This window comes from Triturus cristatus, chromosome 9 (genome assembly GCF_964204655.1).
Source record: "Triturus cristatus chromosome 9, aTriCri1.1, whole genome shotgun sequence".
Classification (NCBI taxonomy): Eukaryota; Metazoa; Chordata; class Amphibia; order Caudata; family Salamandridae; genus Triturus; species Triturus cristatus.
Genome location: NC_140592.1, coordinates 933,331 through 950,325, shown reverse-complemented (window position 1 = coordinate 950,325; position 16,995 = coordinate 933,331). Strand labels below are relative to the sequence as shown.

Sequence of the window (16,995 nt, the reverse complement as noted above, 5' to 3'; positions counted from 1 at the left end):
CAGAGAGGGTTGCGCATCCGTATTCGATCCTAGAGATAACTAATGCCTGTACTGCCATTTTAAGTTCAAACGTGTCAAGGAAAGGCTTTAGTTTTCTAAGGTAGCTCAGGTGAAATTCAGTTTTTTGCGCATTAAGTTTGAGCTGGTTGCTAGCTAGCCATTGTACAGTCAGCTTTAAAGCCTCGTTCATTGTTTTGATCTCTTCTGGGGATGAAACTTTGATGTAGATCTGTGTGCCATCTGCACACATATGGAAAGAGATGTTGGCGTTACGCAGAATTTCAGTTAAAGGTTCCAGATAGAGGTTGAAAAGAGTTGGTATGAGAGTTCAGCCGTGCGGGACTCCGATCGTAATCGGGGAGGGAGAGGATAGATTTCGATTAACTAAGAATCTTTGAGAACGGTTCCGTAAGAAGGATTTAAACCATTTGAGACGGTTCCCCCTAAACACATCCTGTTTTCGAGTCGCTTTCAAGTAACTTCTCATGGTTAACTGTGTCGAATGCAGATGAAAGGTCCAGAAGAATTAAGAGACAGGTTTTGTCATGGTCTAGGGCTTGAAGGGAGCCATCCACTATATGGAGAATAGTAGTTTCAGTACTGAGATCTGGCCTAAAACCAGATTGGCAATCGTCTAGCAGACTGAATTCGGCGATGTGTTGGCTAAGTTGTTGTTGCACACATTTCCCGAGCACTTTCGCTAGTTGAGGAATATTAGATATGGGTCTGAAATTGTCCGGTTCAGCCGGGTTCAATGTGTTTTTTTTTTTAAATAGGGATGACTTGACCAGCTTCTAGAGAATCAGGCATAGAATCTTGCGTTAGGGAAGCATTGATTATTGTGATCCAGATCGGTAGGACAAATTGGTTGGTTGTGGGTAGACAAATGGAGGGGAGCGGGTCATTAAAGTTGTTGTTTGGTTTTATGGACGATAGAATTCGAGATGTTGTGGTCGTCATATAGATTGAAGGTGGTCCAGTAGGCTTCATTTTTGGGTGCTATCTGATGGGTGTGTGTAGATACACTGATTTGTGCTGCTGATGGATGCGACTGGACGATAGCGGCGGAATTCAGCTCATTACCCAACGAGTCGATTTTGGTTGAGAAGAAGGAGGAGAACTCATCAAAGATTATTAGGGATTTTGTTGCTTCTTTAGAGGATTTGGCCAGTTTGTTTGATTGTTGTTTTACCATATTAAAGAGCTTACAAGGTCTGTTCTTAGCGTTCTTCAGTTCCAATCTAAACAATTCTTTTTAGGTCTCGCACCTAGCAATGCAGTGCGCAGGACTGCTCGCGGAGCGAGTGTCCTTTTGTCCGGGGTTCTGAAACGAACCCTGGAATTGTACACGCTTGTGCGTGTGTTTTTAGTTTTGGCTTCCGTTATTGGGCTTTGAGTGCGCAATAGGCCAAAGGCGGGCGCATTGCTCCGCCCATGGCCTATTGGTGTCTGTTTTGCGCATCAAAGCCAATGTGGTTTCAATTTTTGTGCCCAGACACGGGCGCAATAACTGAAAACATATGGCTGTGGCGCGCGCGCACCACTAGCGATCACTTTCGCGATCGCTTTCAGTGCCGCTTGTTTTGTTTATAATAACTTGATCAACTGCTGTAGTTTCTTGAAGTAAAGAAAGAGAAGCACAATTACCTGACATGGAATGATAGATGGTTCACGAAATTAACAATTTACCAGCCTAATTGCTGTGCCTGACCTTGGCATGACTGCCTGCAATGGAGGAAAGTAGGAGACGGGCACGTTAAGGCCAGTTACTCTTTCAAGGTTAATTTACTTTCAACTTGTGTCGAGGCTTGGAACGTACGCACAAGGACTGAATGAGTGCCGATTTGCTGAAGTGTAGGCGGATGTCATCTCCTAGTGTACGTGCCCAGGAAGGTAATGCAGATGCGGTCTGTCCTCCCGGTGTTGGCTGCAGAGTGCCTAAGAAAATCCTGAAGAGGCGGAGGATGCAAGTGCAGTTAGCTGGGCACCACACGGTCCTTCATGTTTGCGCTGCGGAGGCCGAGAGCTGACGGCGGAGAGGCCAGGCTCAGCTACGGATATTATAGAGTGGAGTCATTAGGCAGCCGAGCACCATGCCGGGGGGCAAGAACCTCTTCAGCACTGGGGGCAGCAGGTACCCGTCGGCTGCTACCATCAGCAACAGCAGCAGCCGCAGGAAATTGTTAACGGTTGGGGAGACCTGGCTCGAGACCGTGGGCAGCAGGTGAGGAGAAGGACGCTGGCACGAGCATGGTGGATGCTGTGTGTGTGGTTCGCTATTAAGGTAGAGCAGTCAGACGTGAAGAAGCCATAAGAGGAGTAACATTGCTAAATGGACAGAACGTGAATTTCTTTTGGCAAGGAGACAGTGGGCATCAAGTTAAAGGGAGTGGCACGAGCAGCCTGAAATCTTATGAAGGCGAAGGCTTGGTTGCCTGAGAGAGCTGGACTGTAAAGAGCGTTCCAGGCCTTTTATATCGGCTTTCTGGGTTATGTGTTACTGTGGGTGAGCGGCCTGGCAATAGGCAGGGATGTGTTTTGGCTTGAGTAGGTAGAAGGACAGTGCAGCAGCAATAAATAAGACGTTCCATGCATTTACGCATCTTCCACTTCATCCGAAAATTCATATGAACGTTTTCGTATCTGTTGATTGGTAAGGAAATGTGATATGGTCTGCAGTCTTCCTCCATACTGCACTGATCGCATGTTAAATGGATGGGACTTAACAGCAGTGTGGTCTGGTTGGTGTTACTACTTGTTCTCAACTGGAGTCCTAATACTACTGTCACTAATAAGAGCATCCCTCAAACTAGAATGTGTTCAAAATGTCAGCTATTTCTCCAATTTACTGGTTAATATCACCAATAAAGCAACAACCTCACCCATGGGTTTACTCTCATGCTGTTCCGTGGTTAACTGAAGCCACAGCTGACCTGCTAAATGACCTTCCTCGTGTCGTTTGGCACAGTTGACAGAAAGGCTTCAGGTTCCAGTTCTTGTCAGGCTTCTGCTTTTTAAATTCCTACAGCTTACTTTTTATCAGGATCATTGTATCAATCGGTATTTGAGCACTGTAACAAAAGATCTTTACCAACCTGCAAAAAGCGCTTTACATATAAACAGTTGATACAAAGTTTCCTATAAGAAAGGATTTATAACTAGTGAAGATCACATAAGAAAAGTTTTTGTTGTTCTTGTTGAAAATCTTTTTATTAATTTTTAATACATAACAATGGAGTGCAGCAGTACGTTATGTATCATCGTATTCCTAATATGAACGGCACAGAAAGGCGGGTTGCCAAGTGGATTCAAGAAACGAGGAGCAGATTAACATCATGCAGACAGACGTGCTCCAGTGTTATAAGAGGATTTATGCGTATGCGTGAACCCACTTGTGGTAGAGGGAGCATGGGAGTGTAGGCGGAGGGGGGTTGCCTGTTTGTTCAGCTCACTCGCATTACCCGACAGTATAGATGGAGCTGCATTGTCTCCCCCTGATGCGTTGAAGTTTGAATCGTCTCCCAGGTCAGTACCCTGATTGCCCAACCTGTCTAACACGTTGCCCCAACTTTCAAGATCTCGTTAGCAAATAATAATGCAAAGCGAATAACTCAAACTTTCAGTAATGTGAGACCTATTGCATTGCAAATGCTTGTTATGATTTGAGGATGCTTTTGTTGTACGCATTTCTGGTCTTTCTAAGAAGTTTTAGCTGGGGGGAGGAGGGGGGTTGTCTCCAGTTCTGTTCCGTTCGTCACAGATTTCTCCTTTCCTTGTTTAGGGACCCATTAAACCAGGGATTTTTGTCTTTAACCTGGACTCTTTTCAGTTTTAAAGGGGCTAGAGAGTCGATTATATCAGACATTGTTGCATTGTAATGGCCAGTAAGTTTGCTGACATTTGTGAGCTTGGGAGAAGGAGGGAGATCCTTTATGCAACGTGCTGCCAGTTTCTCGAGGTCTAGGCTTTTTGTGTCCCTAAGCCATAGTTTTGGTTTCAATGTTTGAGGTAGTCTTTTCTTAAGTGCATCTTGTATTCGGAATGTAATAGCGTGATGATCTGACCAGTCGCAAGGAAAAATCAAGATAAGCCTGAATGCCTTTTCCTTTGAGATAATCCCATCAAGTGTAGAGCCTTTTGTGTGAGTTGGCATGGTATAGGCTTGGGTAAGTGTTTGGTTAGCTAGGAAATCTTTAAAGATGTTGACCTGAATGTCATCAAGGTTGTTCCAAGGAAGATTAAAGTCCCCTGGGAATATATCATTGGAGTGGGGGGGGGGGGGGGGGGGGGAGACATTTGCTGTGATGATTTCCATGAGGTGGTCGATGAAGATAATTCTTGCCCGGAAGGTGGTAGAGGCTATGCAGTTTACACAATTTGGTAAGAGTCTTTGCTTATAGAAAGTGCGACATATTTGCAGGATTCAAGAGGATTAGAGTGAAGTTGGGTAATGGTGAGGTCGGAGTGGTAGATGCAAGTGATACCACCTCCTTTTTAATAATAGGTCTGTCTAGCCTAATTATGTTGTAGTTTGGGGGAACCAACAAATCCATGCAGGGTGATGATGCTTCGTTGAGCCATGATTCAGTTAAGATTGCCACATCCACAGCTTGATTTAAGATGAGTTTGGCGATGTCAGAGGCATGCTTCACTGCTGATCGGCAATTAAGTAGAAGACCAGAGAGTGGTGACAGAGTTCCCCGGGGTTGTGTTGGGAGTTGAGGTGGGTAGGGTTACTTGTTTTAAGTTGTTGCTGTTTACCCCTCTGTTTCGGAATGAGGAGGTTCTATTTGCGTTACTTGTGATTATATGGACTTTGTTTTCGTCTTTCTTGTCGGGGGGAATGGAAGAGGTGTGTGTTGACTCATAGGATAATAGAAGAGCAAGAATTTCATCCTCTGATAAAAGTTAAGTTGTATGTGAGGGCGATATTCTCTGTTTGCTAGCGACAATGGTTGATAGTTTGGCTTGTTTTTGATTGTCGAGTACTGATTTTTGAATGCGTTTGATTCTAGAGAGAGAGTGTAATCGGTGAGGTGTAAGATGCTCTTCATTTTGAGAACAACCTTATGGATGCTCTGAGATGTGCTGAGTGTTTGTTGCTTCAGAGATTCAAAGTCTGTTAGTGTAGACTGTGTTAGACGCGATGAGTCCCCAAGATCAGGGCTTGGTTCGCTATTGCACTCGGTGCTCCTGGTGCGGGGGGATTTCGAAATTTCCTTTGGTTGATTGACTGTACGTAGAGGTGAGCACAGGAACTGTTTTACTCAGAAGGGTGGCTGAAAGGCCTTTTGGGGAGATAAGCGACAGGCTTTGGCTGACCTGTATGGATGGGGTTGGGAACGGTGAGTTGGTGATGAGTTTGCAGGCGTTGCATTATTGAGAGGTTGAGAGAGCGGAGTGGACATACCTCTAATAGAGTTAGGGGAGATACTGCTCTGTGCACCGTGCTGCAATGACAACCCGTTAGGGAGATAAGTGCCAATCTAACGCTAAGTTATTGTCATTTTATGTTTCTCACTTCTCAAAAGCAGTTGGGCGACGCTCCTCCACCATAGCGGAGGAGCCGCCCCTACTCTTATAGTCTTTTAAGCTTCACTGTTGTAACATGCTGTATGTACTGACATCTGCCAGTTGCTTTCAACAGGAAAGTCAGAAAAGAATTGTATTTTGGTGAAGTTGTTTAACAACAAGTCCAGGGTTAAATCCCTCGTCTCTGAACTACCTGACACTGTGCGCAACGATGGTCACTCACATAGGGTTGGGCACGGGGCCTACCCCGGCAACTAACACCCGCTGTGCATGGTTGATGGCAGAGGTTTTTTTAATTGGACAATGTCACCAGTTATGTAACCAATTATGTTATTTTAGATGTCTGCAGAGATGTAATTAATGATGTTTACCTTGTGAGCTATGGTGTGTTCTTTACCAAACCAATAACTGGCAAATTTCTGTGGTTTGTAGATTTTGTTTTGTAATATTTTAACTATAATTTAACAGTGTTTTTTTCATTGAACTTTCTTGAAACACGTTATGTTCTTATTTATTTATTTTATTTTATTGAACTTATATTGCGCGCAGCTACCCGCAGTGGGTTTCCCGGCGCCAGGGATAGACTGGAGGAGAAATCGGAAAACAAGTAATTGCAAGAGGGAGACACTAGACCGGAGGAATCTGGAACTAGAACAGGTGGGTCTTCAGTTTTTTGCGGAAAGCCAGAAGACTGGTTTCTGTTTTAAGCGCCATTGGGAGAGCATTCCACATCTTGGGCCCAGATATGCGAATGAACGGCCTCCCATTTTTGCCAGTCGGATTCTGGGAATCACAAGATTGCCACTATTGGATGACCTCAAAAGGCGGCCAGGCTGATATGGCTGCGCAAGATTGTGCAAGTAGGCCGGAGCGGAGCCTTGGCGAATTTTGAAGAGGATGCACAAAGTTTTGAAGGCCACTCGATCCGAGATTTTTAACCAATGGAGGTCACGTAGAGCCTGCATTGCGGACATTCTCCTTGGGACATTACGCAGCAGGCGGGCGGCTGAGTTCTGTACAACCTGGAGTTTATTGATTGTAGCTTTATCTGCTCCTAGATAAAGCACATTGCCATAGTCGATATGGGACATCACAAGGGCCTGTACGACAGTTCTACGAGTGGACTCAGGCAGCATCCATATGATCTTTTGCAACCAGCGAAGGGTGTTAAAGCAGATCGCAGCGACCTTAGTTGCCTGCTGCCTCATCGAGAGTTTGTCGTCGATTAGGACACCGAGGTTGCGAGCAACAGGCACGGGGGTAGGCAGAGGACCCATGTCACTGGGCCAATGTCGTGGACCCCAGAGATCTTTTTGTTTGCCTAGTATGATCACCTCGGTCTTGTCTCCGTTGAGCTTTAACAGATGCATTTGCATCCAAGCTGCAACGCGAGAGAGGCCGATTTTGAGGGCAGAGGTGTCCTGAGCCCTGCTGCTAGACAAAGAGAACACAATCTGCGTGTCGTCTGCGTATGAGTATATAGACAGACCGGCGTCCTCTACGATGGAAGCAAGTGGTCTGATGTAAATATTGAACAACAGAGGGCTCAATATAGACCCTTGGGGGACGCCGTAGGCAGAGGAATGAATCGCAGATTCAGCTTTGTTTGAGAAAACCTGAAAGGTGCGCTCATTAAGAAATGAGGACACCCAGGCGAGCGCAGATCCAGCAACACCGAGGGAACCGAGAGACTCCAATAGGATGGAGTGGGACACGGTATCGAAAGCAGCGCTTAAGTCAAGAAGAATCAGCGCAAAGGTCTCACCGCCATCGATACCGTGTCGGAGTCGCTCAGTTACCCCTAGGAGTGCGGATTCGGTGGAGTAATTAGCGCGAAAGCCTGATTGGGACGGATGGAGATATCCCATGTTTTCAACAAACTCATTAAGCTGGGTGTTAACATGGCGTTCTAGGATTTTAGAACAGGCTGGCAGCAGGGATATAGGCCTGAAGTTGGCAAGATTTGTGATGTCAGCACCAGATTTTTTAAGCAGGGGGACGACCATGGCATGTTTCCAGTCCTGTTCCACTCGAGATTCGGTGAGCGAGACGTTTAATAGCCTCATTAGGAATCTTCGTGGTTCAAGGTCAAGTTGTTTGAGTATCTTCATGGGGACTGGGTCCCGCGGAGATCCAGACCTGATGCTTTTTAAGCAGGATAGGAAAGAAGAGTCGTCAAATGGTGTCCAGTTGAAAATAAACTCAGTGGGGGAGGTGGAGGTATTACAATACGGACCGTGTAGAGAGGAATCAGTTGGAGAGGGAAGGGAAGCAAGAGATTGATGGATGCCCTCAACCTTAGATACAAAAAAGTCTGCAATGGCATTACATTGTGTGGCATCTAAAGCCGGCAGTGCGGGGACAGTATCAGCTCCTGTGAGTTTTTTAACTGTGGCAAAAAGAGTTCGGGGACAGTTTTGCACTGAAGTGATTGTGGAAACAGTGTAGGAGGCCTTAGCACGTTTGCAGTTTGAATGATAGAGTTTTAATTCTTCTTTGTAGATCACTTTAGAGGAAGCTGAATAGGACGCCCTCCATTTCCTCTCCAGGGCTTTGCATTTGGAGCGTTGGATTTTCAGCTCCTCTGAATACCAGGGTGCTGGTGGGCGCAAGGATCTATGTTTGCTCCTGGATTGAGGGACAAGAGTCGATACTGCATCTGTCAGCCAATCAGAGATGGAAACATTCAGATTCTGGTCAGTATTGATGGAGGATGGAATAGACTCAGTTAGACGCAGGTTAAAATCGGCTATATTGAGCTTGTCCCAGCGATACGATGATTTAATTTCATCCGCATAGACCCTGGCAGAGTATAAAGCAGGTGGTAGTACAAAGTGAACCGCATAGTGATCAGACCAGACAAGCGGGCGGGCAGAGTGGGTACAGTCAAATGAGAGAGTAGAGATGATTGGATCCAAAAGATGGCCAGCATTATGAGTGGCTCCAGAGTTACAGAGTTTGAGGTTAAAAACCTCAAGGTCAGAAAGAAGGACTTTATTGAGGGGGTTGTTGACATCATCGAAGTGAATGTTTAAATCACCAAGAATGGTGAAATTATTAGATTTTAGTAGTGTTGCTGATAAGCAATCAATAAGTGAGGGAATCCAAGGTGCGGCATTTCCGGGCGGCCGATAAATTAGCAGACCGGAGAGCATCATTCGAGGATTAATCGTCAATTTGAACAGTGCAGCCTCACTACCTGGGAGATGTAGAGGTTCCAGTTTACATTGATAGATAGATTTATAAATGATTGCAATTCCACCACCTTTACCTAAGGGTCTGTCCTGATGCAGCACAACATAGTTAGGAGGGACGGCTGCGGCAATGTCCGGACCCGAGCTGGCCTGAATCCAAGTCTCGGTCAGGAATTTCTGTGGTTTGTAGATTTTGTTTTGTAATATTTTAACTATAATTTAACAGTGTTTTTTTCATTGAACTTTCTTGAAACACGTTATGTTCTTACAAGCAAAGCTAACTATAATTGCACTTCAACATTTTTTTTTTTCTGTGAATTTATATTCACTGAAAAAACTAGTTACAGCAAAGTTTTGGTTAAGATTGATAACACCATCACGTTTGATCGAAAAAAGGTAATGCACATGATCTCACACCTGATGAAACAGATGCAATTACAAACTACATAAACGGTCGTTCATGTCAAACTGCTTATCACATTGTCTACAGTTCCATCTGTCGAACCTTGTGTGGCGCCCAGTAAGTGCTTACTAGAGAGTCCTCATAGAGTGCCGCAAGCACCATCTTCACCCCTGACAGACAGGACCATGACATCTTCCCCCCTGACAGCCAGGGCCATGTGTTGTATGGTGTCCTTTTATTATTATTATTATGATGGTTGGAATTCCCTGATGTCAGCACTCTTATGTGGGTGCATTCTGTGTTACCTAGTAACTTAGAAGAATGTTGTGGATCACTTTGTGTTCTGTGCTGACCGGTGCTGGAGGGTCTCGGTCATCCGCACTGGTGGGTTTATTATATGCTAATTTGTGAATAAACCATATCTTCACACCATCGCCTGAGACCCGTCTTTACATTGGCGACGACTGGGATCACCCACCGTGAGGGAAGGACCCGAGAATTCCTCTGCACTACGATTTTTTTTTTTCAAAATTGAAAACAAAAGAGAAAGTAGATTACACTGAAGGCATTGGTGATGTTGAAGCGTTCGGAGGCAGCCGAAGCTTTTGGAAGTAAAGCTCTTCATCGTCATGAAACATTTTAAAAGGTAAAGTTTACCTTGGATTGATGTGAGTGACGGTTGAAGACGGGAGTACTTCTGCTCGAGCCTCCATTGTTCCGGTGATGTTCGTTATCACTTGGTTACTTGCGTCGGCTGCTCACGTTTAGGAGACAAGACCCACGCCTAATGAAAGCACGTTCGTGGTGTGACGTTCGTGGCGGCCATTTTAAGTTGGTCAGATTCATCATTGAGTACTCAAGTACTGGTATCTTCGTTGCGGTGTGACGAAATTCGATGCTACGAAACGGATTGTCATGCTGTGAAACGGATTGTCATGGTACTGTTTAAGCAATTTTAGTATACTTCTCAACAGAAACTTCTAATTTTAAGACTTATTGGAAAGTACTGGTATCATGTATTTTCTTTGTTACACATGATATGTATACTTCACTGCATCGTCTACACTGAGGTGAATTTTTGGATTTAATTCATTAGTTATTGGGATTGTTGTCTCACTGAGTACACACCTTATTTTAATCGTCAGTTTTGAAGTTTCTTTCTACTATTAAAATTTTTTTTTTTTCATTGCATTTTTTTACCTGGTTTCACCTTCCTACTACTATGGCATCTTCTCAAATATGCAATCAAGCATCAATCTTTTTAAGTACACCAGGAAATCCCATTTTAACTTGGAAAAAATGGTACAAAACTTTTGAAAATTATATAGTCGCTATTGATGGAAAGAAATTTCCGGCTGAAAGAAAACATGCGCTGCTTTTTACTTATTTAGGTTCAGCTGCCATTGAGATTTTTGAAAATGTATCACCTATTGCAGCACCAGCTGGAGCAGGTGATTCTTGGGACATTTTCAAAGAAGCTGTCGCTAGATTGGAAAAACAGTTTATTGAAGAACCCAGTATTTTAATTGAACGTCATGCTTTTAATAAGAGAAAACAATTTGCTGACGAAACGGTGAACAATATGTTGCGGCATTAAGGGTTCTTGCTGCAAATTGTGATTTTGGAGCAGGTGTTGATATTTGCATAAGGGACCAGCTTGTATTTAATTGTGAATCTAAAAAAATACAAGAGAGGTTATTGGCCTGTCGTAATCCTACGCTAAATTAAATTATTGCTATAGCCAAAGGCATTGAAAGATCTATACGATCATCTAAAGTTTTATCTTCTGAAGAGAGTCCAGTTACTCCTCTGTGTGCTGTTCAAGTCAGTAAAAAAGTATTTAAGCCTAACATGGCGTCAAAGTCTAGTAAACCGTCTTGTTATAGATGTGGATCCAAGTTTCATCTTGCTAATAGTTTGGAATGTCCTGCCATTAAAAGAAGATGTACTAAATGTAATAAGGTTGGTCATTTTCAGACTGTTTGCAAGAATGTAAAGAGGGGTTCCACTGCTAATAACAACAGTTTAACAGTGAATTCTGTGAATGATGTGACTAATGAGATAGAGAATAAGATTATTACCTTGTATGATCCTTTCTTTGATGTTAATATGATTAATGTTGGATTCAAAGCACCTTTAGGAGAAGTTCAAATTGGAGATGTCGTTTTGGAAGTAATGGCTGATTCTGGCTCTCCGATTACTGTGCTATCTGATGCTACTTTTGAAGAAAAGTGGACAGGTATACGACTTTGTGTCACGGATGTCAACCCTAAAGCATTTGGTAATTTTGATATTGAAATGTTGGGTTATTTTGAGGAAAAACTGAATTTTCAGGGACGTTGTATTTTCATGAAAATTTATGTTGCAGTCAATGGTAAGAATATTGTTGGGTGGTACGATCTAGGCAAACTAGGAATAATGTTATGTCCAGGTACGGATACTCCCATTAGATTACGTGACATTTCTGTTAATCAGATTGCAACACAAGATTGTAATACTGACTTTATTCTATCAAAATTCAATGCTGTTTTTGCTGATAAAGTTGGTCACGAGAAAGGTTTTATGCATCACATTAAATTAAAGAAAGATGCTATACCTGTACAGCACTAAGTACGCATGGTACCTTTAGGTGTTCGTCAAAAGCTCAAAGAGCATTTAGATAATCTTTGTTCTGAGGGCATAATAGAATCCACTGATAGTTCAGAATGGATTTCGGCTATTGCGATTGCATTAAAAAAAAAATGGAGATTTGAGGCTATGCATTGACTTGAGATCACTCAATAAGAACATAATTGACAGTCATCCGCTTCCTAGGATTCAAGAATTGCTCATGGCTGTCAATGATGCTAAATTTTTTTCCATTATTGATCTCAAGTCTGCATATCATCAAGTAATGTTAGACAAGGAATCTAAAGACTTGACTGCTTTTGTAACTCCTTTTGGAGTCTATAAATGTTTACGTATGCCATTCGGGTTAGCTTCCGCCGCTAGTGTTTTTCAAAAGCTGGTGGATGTATTATTTTAAGATGTTGTAGGGGTACAAGCATTTCAGGATGACATTCTTATCTTTGCTAAGTCACATGAAGAACATGATTCCATTTTAAGCAAAGTACTTACCAAACTGGCAGAAAGAGGGATGACGGTTAGCAAAGAAAAATGCAAATTTTTTGTGAAGGAAATTGATTATTTAGGACACAAGATCTCAGGAGAGGGCATCTCTCCTAAACTTGATTTGATTAGTGCTCTTAACAATGCTATTAAGCTATATGACAAAGATTCTCTGAGGTCCTTTTTGGGACTTGGAGAGTATTATGCTAGATTTGTACAAGGCTATGCTTTGGTTGTTGAGCCTTTGAGACATTTGCTTAGAAAAGGGACGTCCTTTGTTTGGTCTGAAGAACATGACAAAGCATTTGTAAGAGTTAAAGAGCTCATTTCTAGAGCTCCTACTTTGAAAACATTTGATCCTAATGGGGAATCTGTGGTAACTGTTGATGCCAGTTCCATTGGTTTAGGGGCTGTTTTCACCCAGTTTGTAAATGGGAAAGAAAGGACTATTTCGTTCATTTCAAGAGCTTTAAAAGGTTTTGAGGTACTTACAGTACAATTGAAAGAGAGGTGCTTGCATGTGTGTGGGCTGTAGAAAGGTTCAAGAATTTTTAATGGGGACAGTCTTTCAAGTTAATCACGGATCATAAACCTTTGGTGTTTATGATGGATGGTGTACGTTCGGGCAATGCTTCTTCCAGACTCATTAGACTTATTGCTAGGTTACAGGAATTTAATTTTAAAATTGAGCATATTTCTGGAGGGAAGAACATCACTGCAGATTGTTTGTCTAGATTGCCAGCTAAAGAAGTCAATGAAGGTTCCTGTGTTGATAATCATGAATGTGTAGTTGCTTTGGTGGATGTGTTAAATAGTTGTGAGGGAAAAATTTCTGAAGCTGACTGGGTTAAATTTTATGGTGAAGACATCGTGATTAACAAGGTCAAAAAGTTTCTTGTTCAAGGATGGCCTCCTCTCAGGAATCTTGAGGCAGATCTACACAGTTTTGCACACATTTCTAGTGAACTCAGTATTGAGAATGGATTTCTGGTCAGACATAGTGTGTTGGTTCCTCCCATGGGTCTCAGGTCCAGGCTTATAGAGTTAGCTCATCTGGGTCATAATGGGGTATCTGGAACTAAGAGAGCTCTTAGACAACATTACTGGTGGCCTGGTATGGATACTTCGGTTGAGAGATTTGTTGATGCTTGCGCTATATGTGTGCGTTCAGATAAACATTGTAAAGATTCTTGTGAGCCTATTGGTTTAAAAGATATTCCCAAGGGACCTTGGCAGAAGGTATCCATTGACTTTTCAGGTCCTTATGATATTTTAGGTAAACAACATAGATTTCTTATTGTTTTAATTGACAATTTTTCTAAATGGATTTACCACACTTTTGTTGAAAATCCTAACATTGACGAAGTGATCAAATTTTTAGAGAGGGTTTTTATTGTTGAAGGTTTTCCCAGAGTACTTATGTCTGACAAATGGTGTTCAGTTCACTTCGTCCAGAATGGTTTCTTTCTTTAAAAAGTGTGGCATTAGAGCTGAGAGAGCTCCTTTATACTGTCCGAGAGCTAATGGTCAAGTGGAGAGGGCTAATAGATTTGTTAAGGATGGTATTCAGTGTGCCTTGGAGAGTGAGAGGAATGTTTTCGATTTTCTTGATGAGAAGCTTTGGGCATATCATACCATGCCGCATTCAGTGACAGGATTTTCTCCTTTCTATTTGATGAGAGGAAGAGGGTGTTGTACATTGGTGTCACCATCTTGTGAGTTGATGGTTCATAAGGATTTTGAGAAAACATTAGATAAGGTGAAAGACAATTTAGATGGAGCTGCCTTGAAAAATAAGGTATATCATGATGATATACATAGAACCAAACACAAAAGTATTTGTGTTGGCAATTGGGTATGCATCATTAATCCAGGTTTGCCACGCAAAGGTCTCTCTAGATTTTCTGCTCCTGTGCAAGTTATTAAAGTCTCTGAAACTGCTGTTCTTTTACACAAAAGAGGATGGTGGAATAAGAGTGCCATAATTCTTCTTAAACCTGGACAGGAAAAGTTGTTTAATGTGATTGATGCAAATGATTCATTTTTGGATGTAGGATCTTCCAATGAGAAAAGTGTTTATGGTTCCAATTTTAGACATTCTATTGAAGATACACATATGGCTAGTTCCTCTTCTGATGATAATTCTAAGTCTTTTTCTGATTCGTCTGTTTCTATTACCGATTCTCACAATGTCTCTTCTTCTGAGGAGATTATTTCTGGGAATGTCTCTTCTGGGGTTCCTGTGAAAAGGATGGTGAAATTACCCAAGAAATTTGAAGATTTTATTTTAAATGATTTGTTTTCTTTTGTGTTTTCTTTTGTAAGTTTTATTTGTATATGTTTATTTTTTTTAAAAAGGGGGGGGGGGACATGTTGTATGGTGTCCTTTTATTATTATTATTATGATGGTTGGAATTCCCTGATGTCAGCACTCTTATGTGGGTGCATTCTGTGTTACCTAGTTACTTAGAAGAATGTTGTGGATCACTTCGTGTTCTGTGCTGACCGGTGCTGGAGGGTCTCTGTCATCCGCACTGGTGGGTTTATTATATGCTAATTTGTGAATAAACCATATCTTCACACCATCGCCTGAGACCCGTCTTTACACCATGACATCTTTACCCCCTGACAAGGCCATGACCTCTTCACCCCCTGACAGACAGGGCTATGATCTCTTCACCCCCTGACAGACAGGGCCATGACATCTTCACCCCCCTGACAGACAGGGACCTCTTCAGCCCTTGACAGACAGAGCCATGACCTCTTCAGCCCTTGACAGTCAGAGCCATGACATCTCCCCCCGCCCCCCACATGGCAGACAGGGCCATGACATCTTCACTCCTGACAGACAGGGCCATGATTACCCTGTGAATGCCATAACACCATTTCTAAAAGTACAGCACAGGTGACAATCGCTCTCCATCAGCCCAAAATCTCCAAACACAGTTTCAAAAAAGAATAAAGAAGACGAGAAAAAGGCAGAAAGTGCTCTTCCCACTGGGCCAGGAGCAGAGGTACTGAGAAGCAGGTGCCCTGGAAGGCGAAGGGGACAAATGCAATATTTATGAATCCTTTAATATATTTGACACCTGGTCTGACACCCTAAAAGCCCACACTTGGTTCATAATAAGACTACGTGACGAGGGATGAAATCTGTGGGTTCAGGAGGTTCTATTTACAATTCGTTCTTCCTCTCACACAAAACCCACAAGTGTACGTGGAATTTGTTAACAGACCACGTAAGATTCTGACCAAGCAAAGCACGAAATTCAACCAGGATTGGGGCCCCCAATGATCATCGGTCACCCCAGTAAAATGAGAGCCAGCAAAGCTGCCCTCACAGGCAGGGCTGAACTCACCGCCTGGGGATCCTGCCGGGACATTTCTTTCCGGTGATTCTGCATAGATTCCTTTCCAGAGGTATCCTGAAGGTGAAATGCAAAGCTCAGGTTCAAAGCGGGGCCCGGTGAGGGGGCGAGGGGGTGATACTGAGGGACCCGGGGCGAGAGCACCTTCTTGCAGATAAACAAAGAACCGTGTGCCCAGGTCCAGACTGCGCCTGCGCGGCGGCGGACATCCCTTGTGGGTTAGCAAGAAACACGGCTCTAGCAGACATGCGTACACTGAGCGTCTTCGCTATAGCAGCCATGCGCACAGAGAGAAACACTGTATTACCAAACATGCGCATTCTGAGCATCTTTGCTCTAGCAGACATGCGCACAGTGAGAAAAACACGGCTATAGCACACGTGTTCTGTAGTGACTAGTGTCTAGAACACATGCGCAGAATGAGTAAGGGCGATCCAGGAGCAGACATGCGCAGAATCAAGCCTTCAGCAGACATGCGTGAGATCGGAAATACTGCTTCAGCAGACATGCGCAGAACAGATGATAGAGCTCTAGTACCCATGCATGCTCAGGAGCAGAAAATACCATTCCCGCGTCTCAGCTGCGGCGCACGCGCGCAGATCAGGAAATACTACCCAGAAGGGTGTTAACACAACAGAGGTCACACTCGCCACCACGGGTCCAGGACAAGGTGACTGGAAACCAAGACCCGTGCATCGAAAATACACTGGACACCTGGACCGAGCAGGAACCCCAGGGTAGCATTGGGGTAAAAACACTGGAGAAGCGCAAGTCTGGCGGATAGTCAAAGCTTTGAAAAAAAAAAGAAGAGTCACGCACCTGGTAAATTAAGGAAGGAAAATGCGGAAAGAATGTCGAGCTGGTAGGTCCGAAGGCAGCAGTGCGACGGCAGCGCCGGGGAACAAAGCGTGGAGGCAAGAAGAAGTAAGCCACTCCTGGTACCAGATGTAGTATTGGGGTAGAAACACTAGAGCCAGGAAACAGTGCTGTTGCCCAGAAAAGGAGTTTATCTGAAGGAAAACAAGTATCCAGTGAACGGACCCACAGCCATTGCCAGCTGCTCAGGAGAAAGCCCCGAGGTTCTGATCTTTATCCTAGCAACTAGAGATGGAATGACGAACAAACAAAGGATCCATAATGAAGATAAAAGAAACACTACGGCGTTACAGTAAACAGAGTATGCACGACACTACACCCAGGACATATATTATTTACTGGCGATTGCCAGTAGGTAGTTATAGTTAGGAAATTGTTTCTATTCAAAAAGCGTTTTTTTCTTTCCCCAATAACTTTGGCGCCGGTTGACGAATATTCGAGACATTTTCAAAACATTGGTCCTGCTCCGGTCAGCTCCTATCCTGAAAGTTTCGGGGTGATTCGCCAAGCGGGG

General features: G+C 43.4%; 1 protein-coding gene across 1 annotated transcript in view; it reads right to left on the bottom strand.

The window, feature by feature from the left end:
* Positions 1-15,836, bottom strand: part of LOC146797211 (uncharacterized) — a 173,494-nt gene extending 157,658 nt beyond the window's left edge. Inside the window, exon 1 of the mRNA XM_085624169.1 lies at positions 15,597-15,836. Within this exon, the coding sequence (XP_085480295.1) occupies positions 15,597-15,641 (45 nt within the window). The 5' untranslated portion in view covers positions 15,642-15,836. The remainder of the gene's footprint in view (positions 1-15,596) is intronic.
* Positions 15,837-16,995: the final 1,159 nt, after the last annotated feature.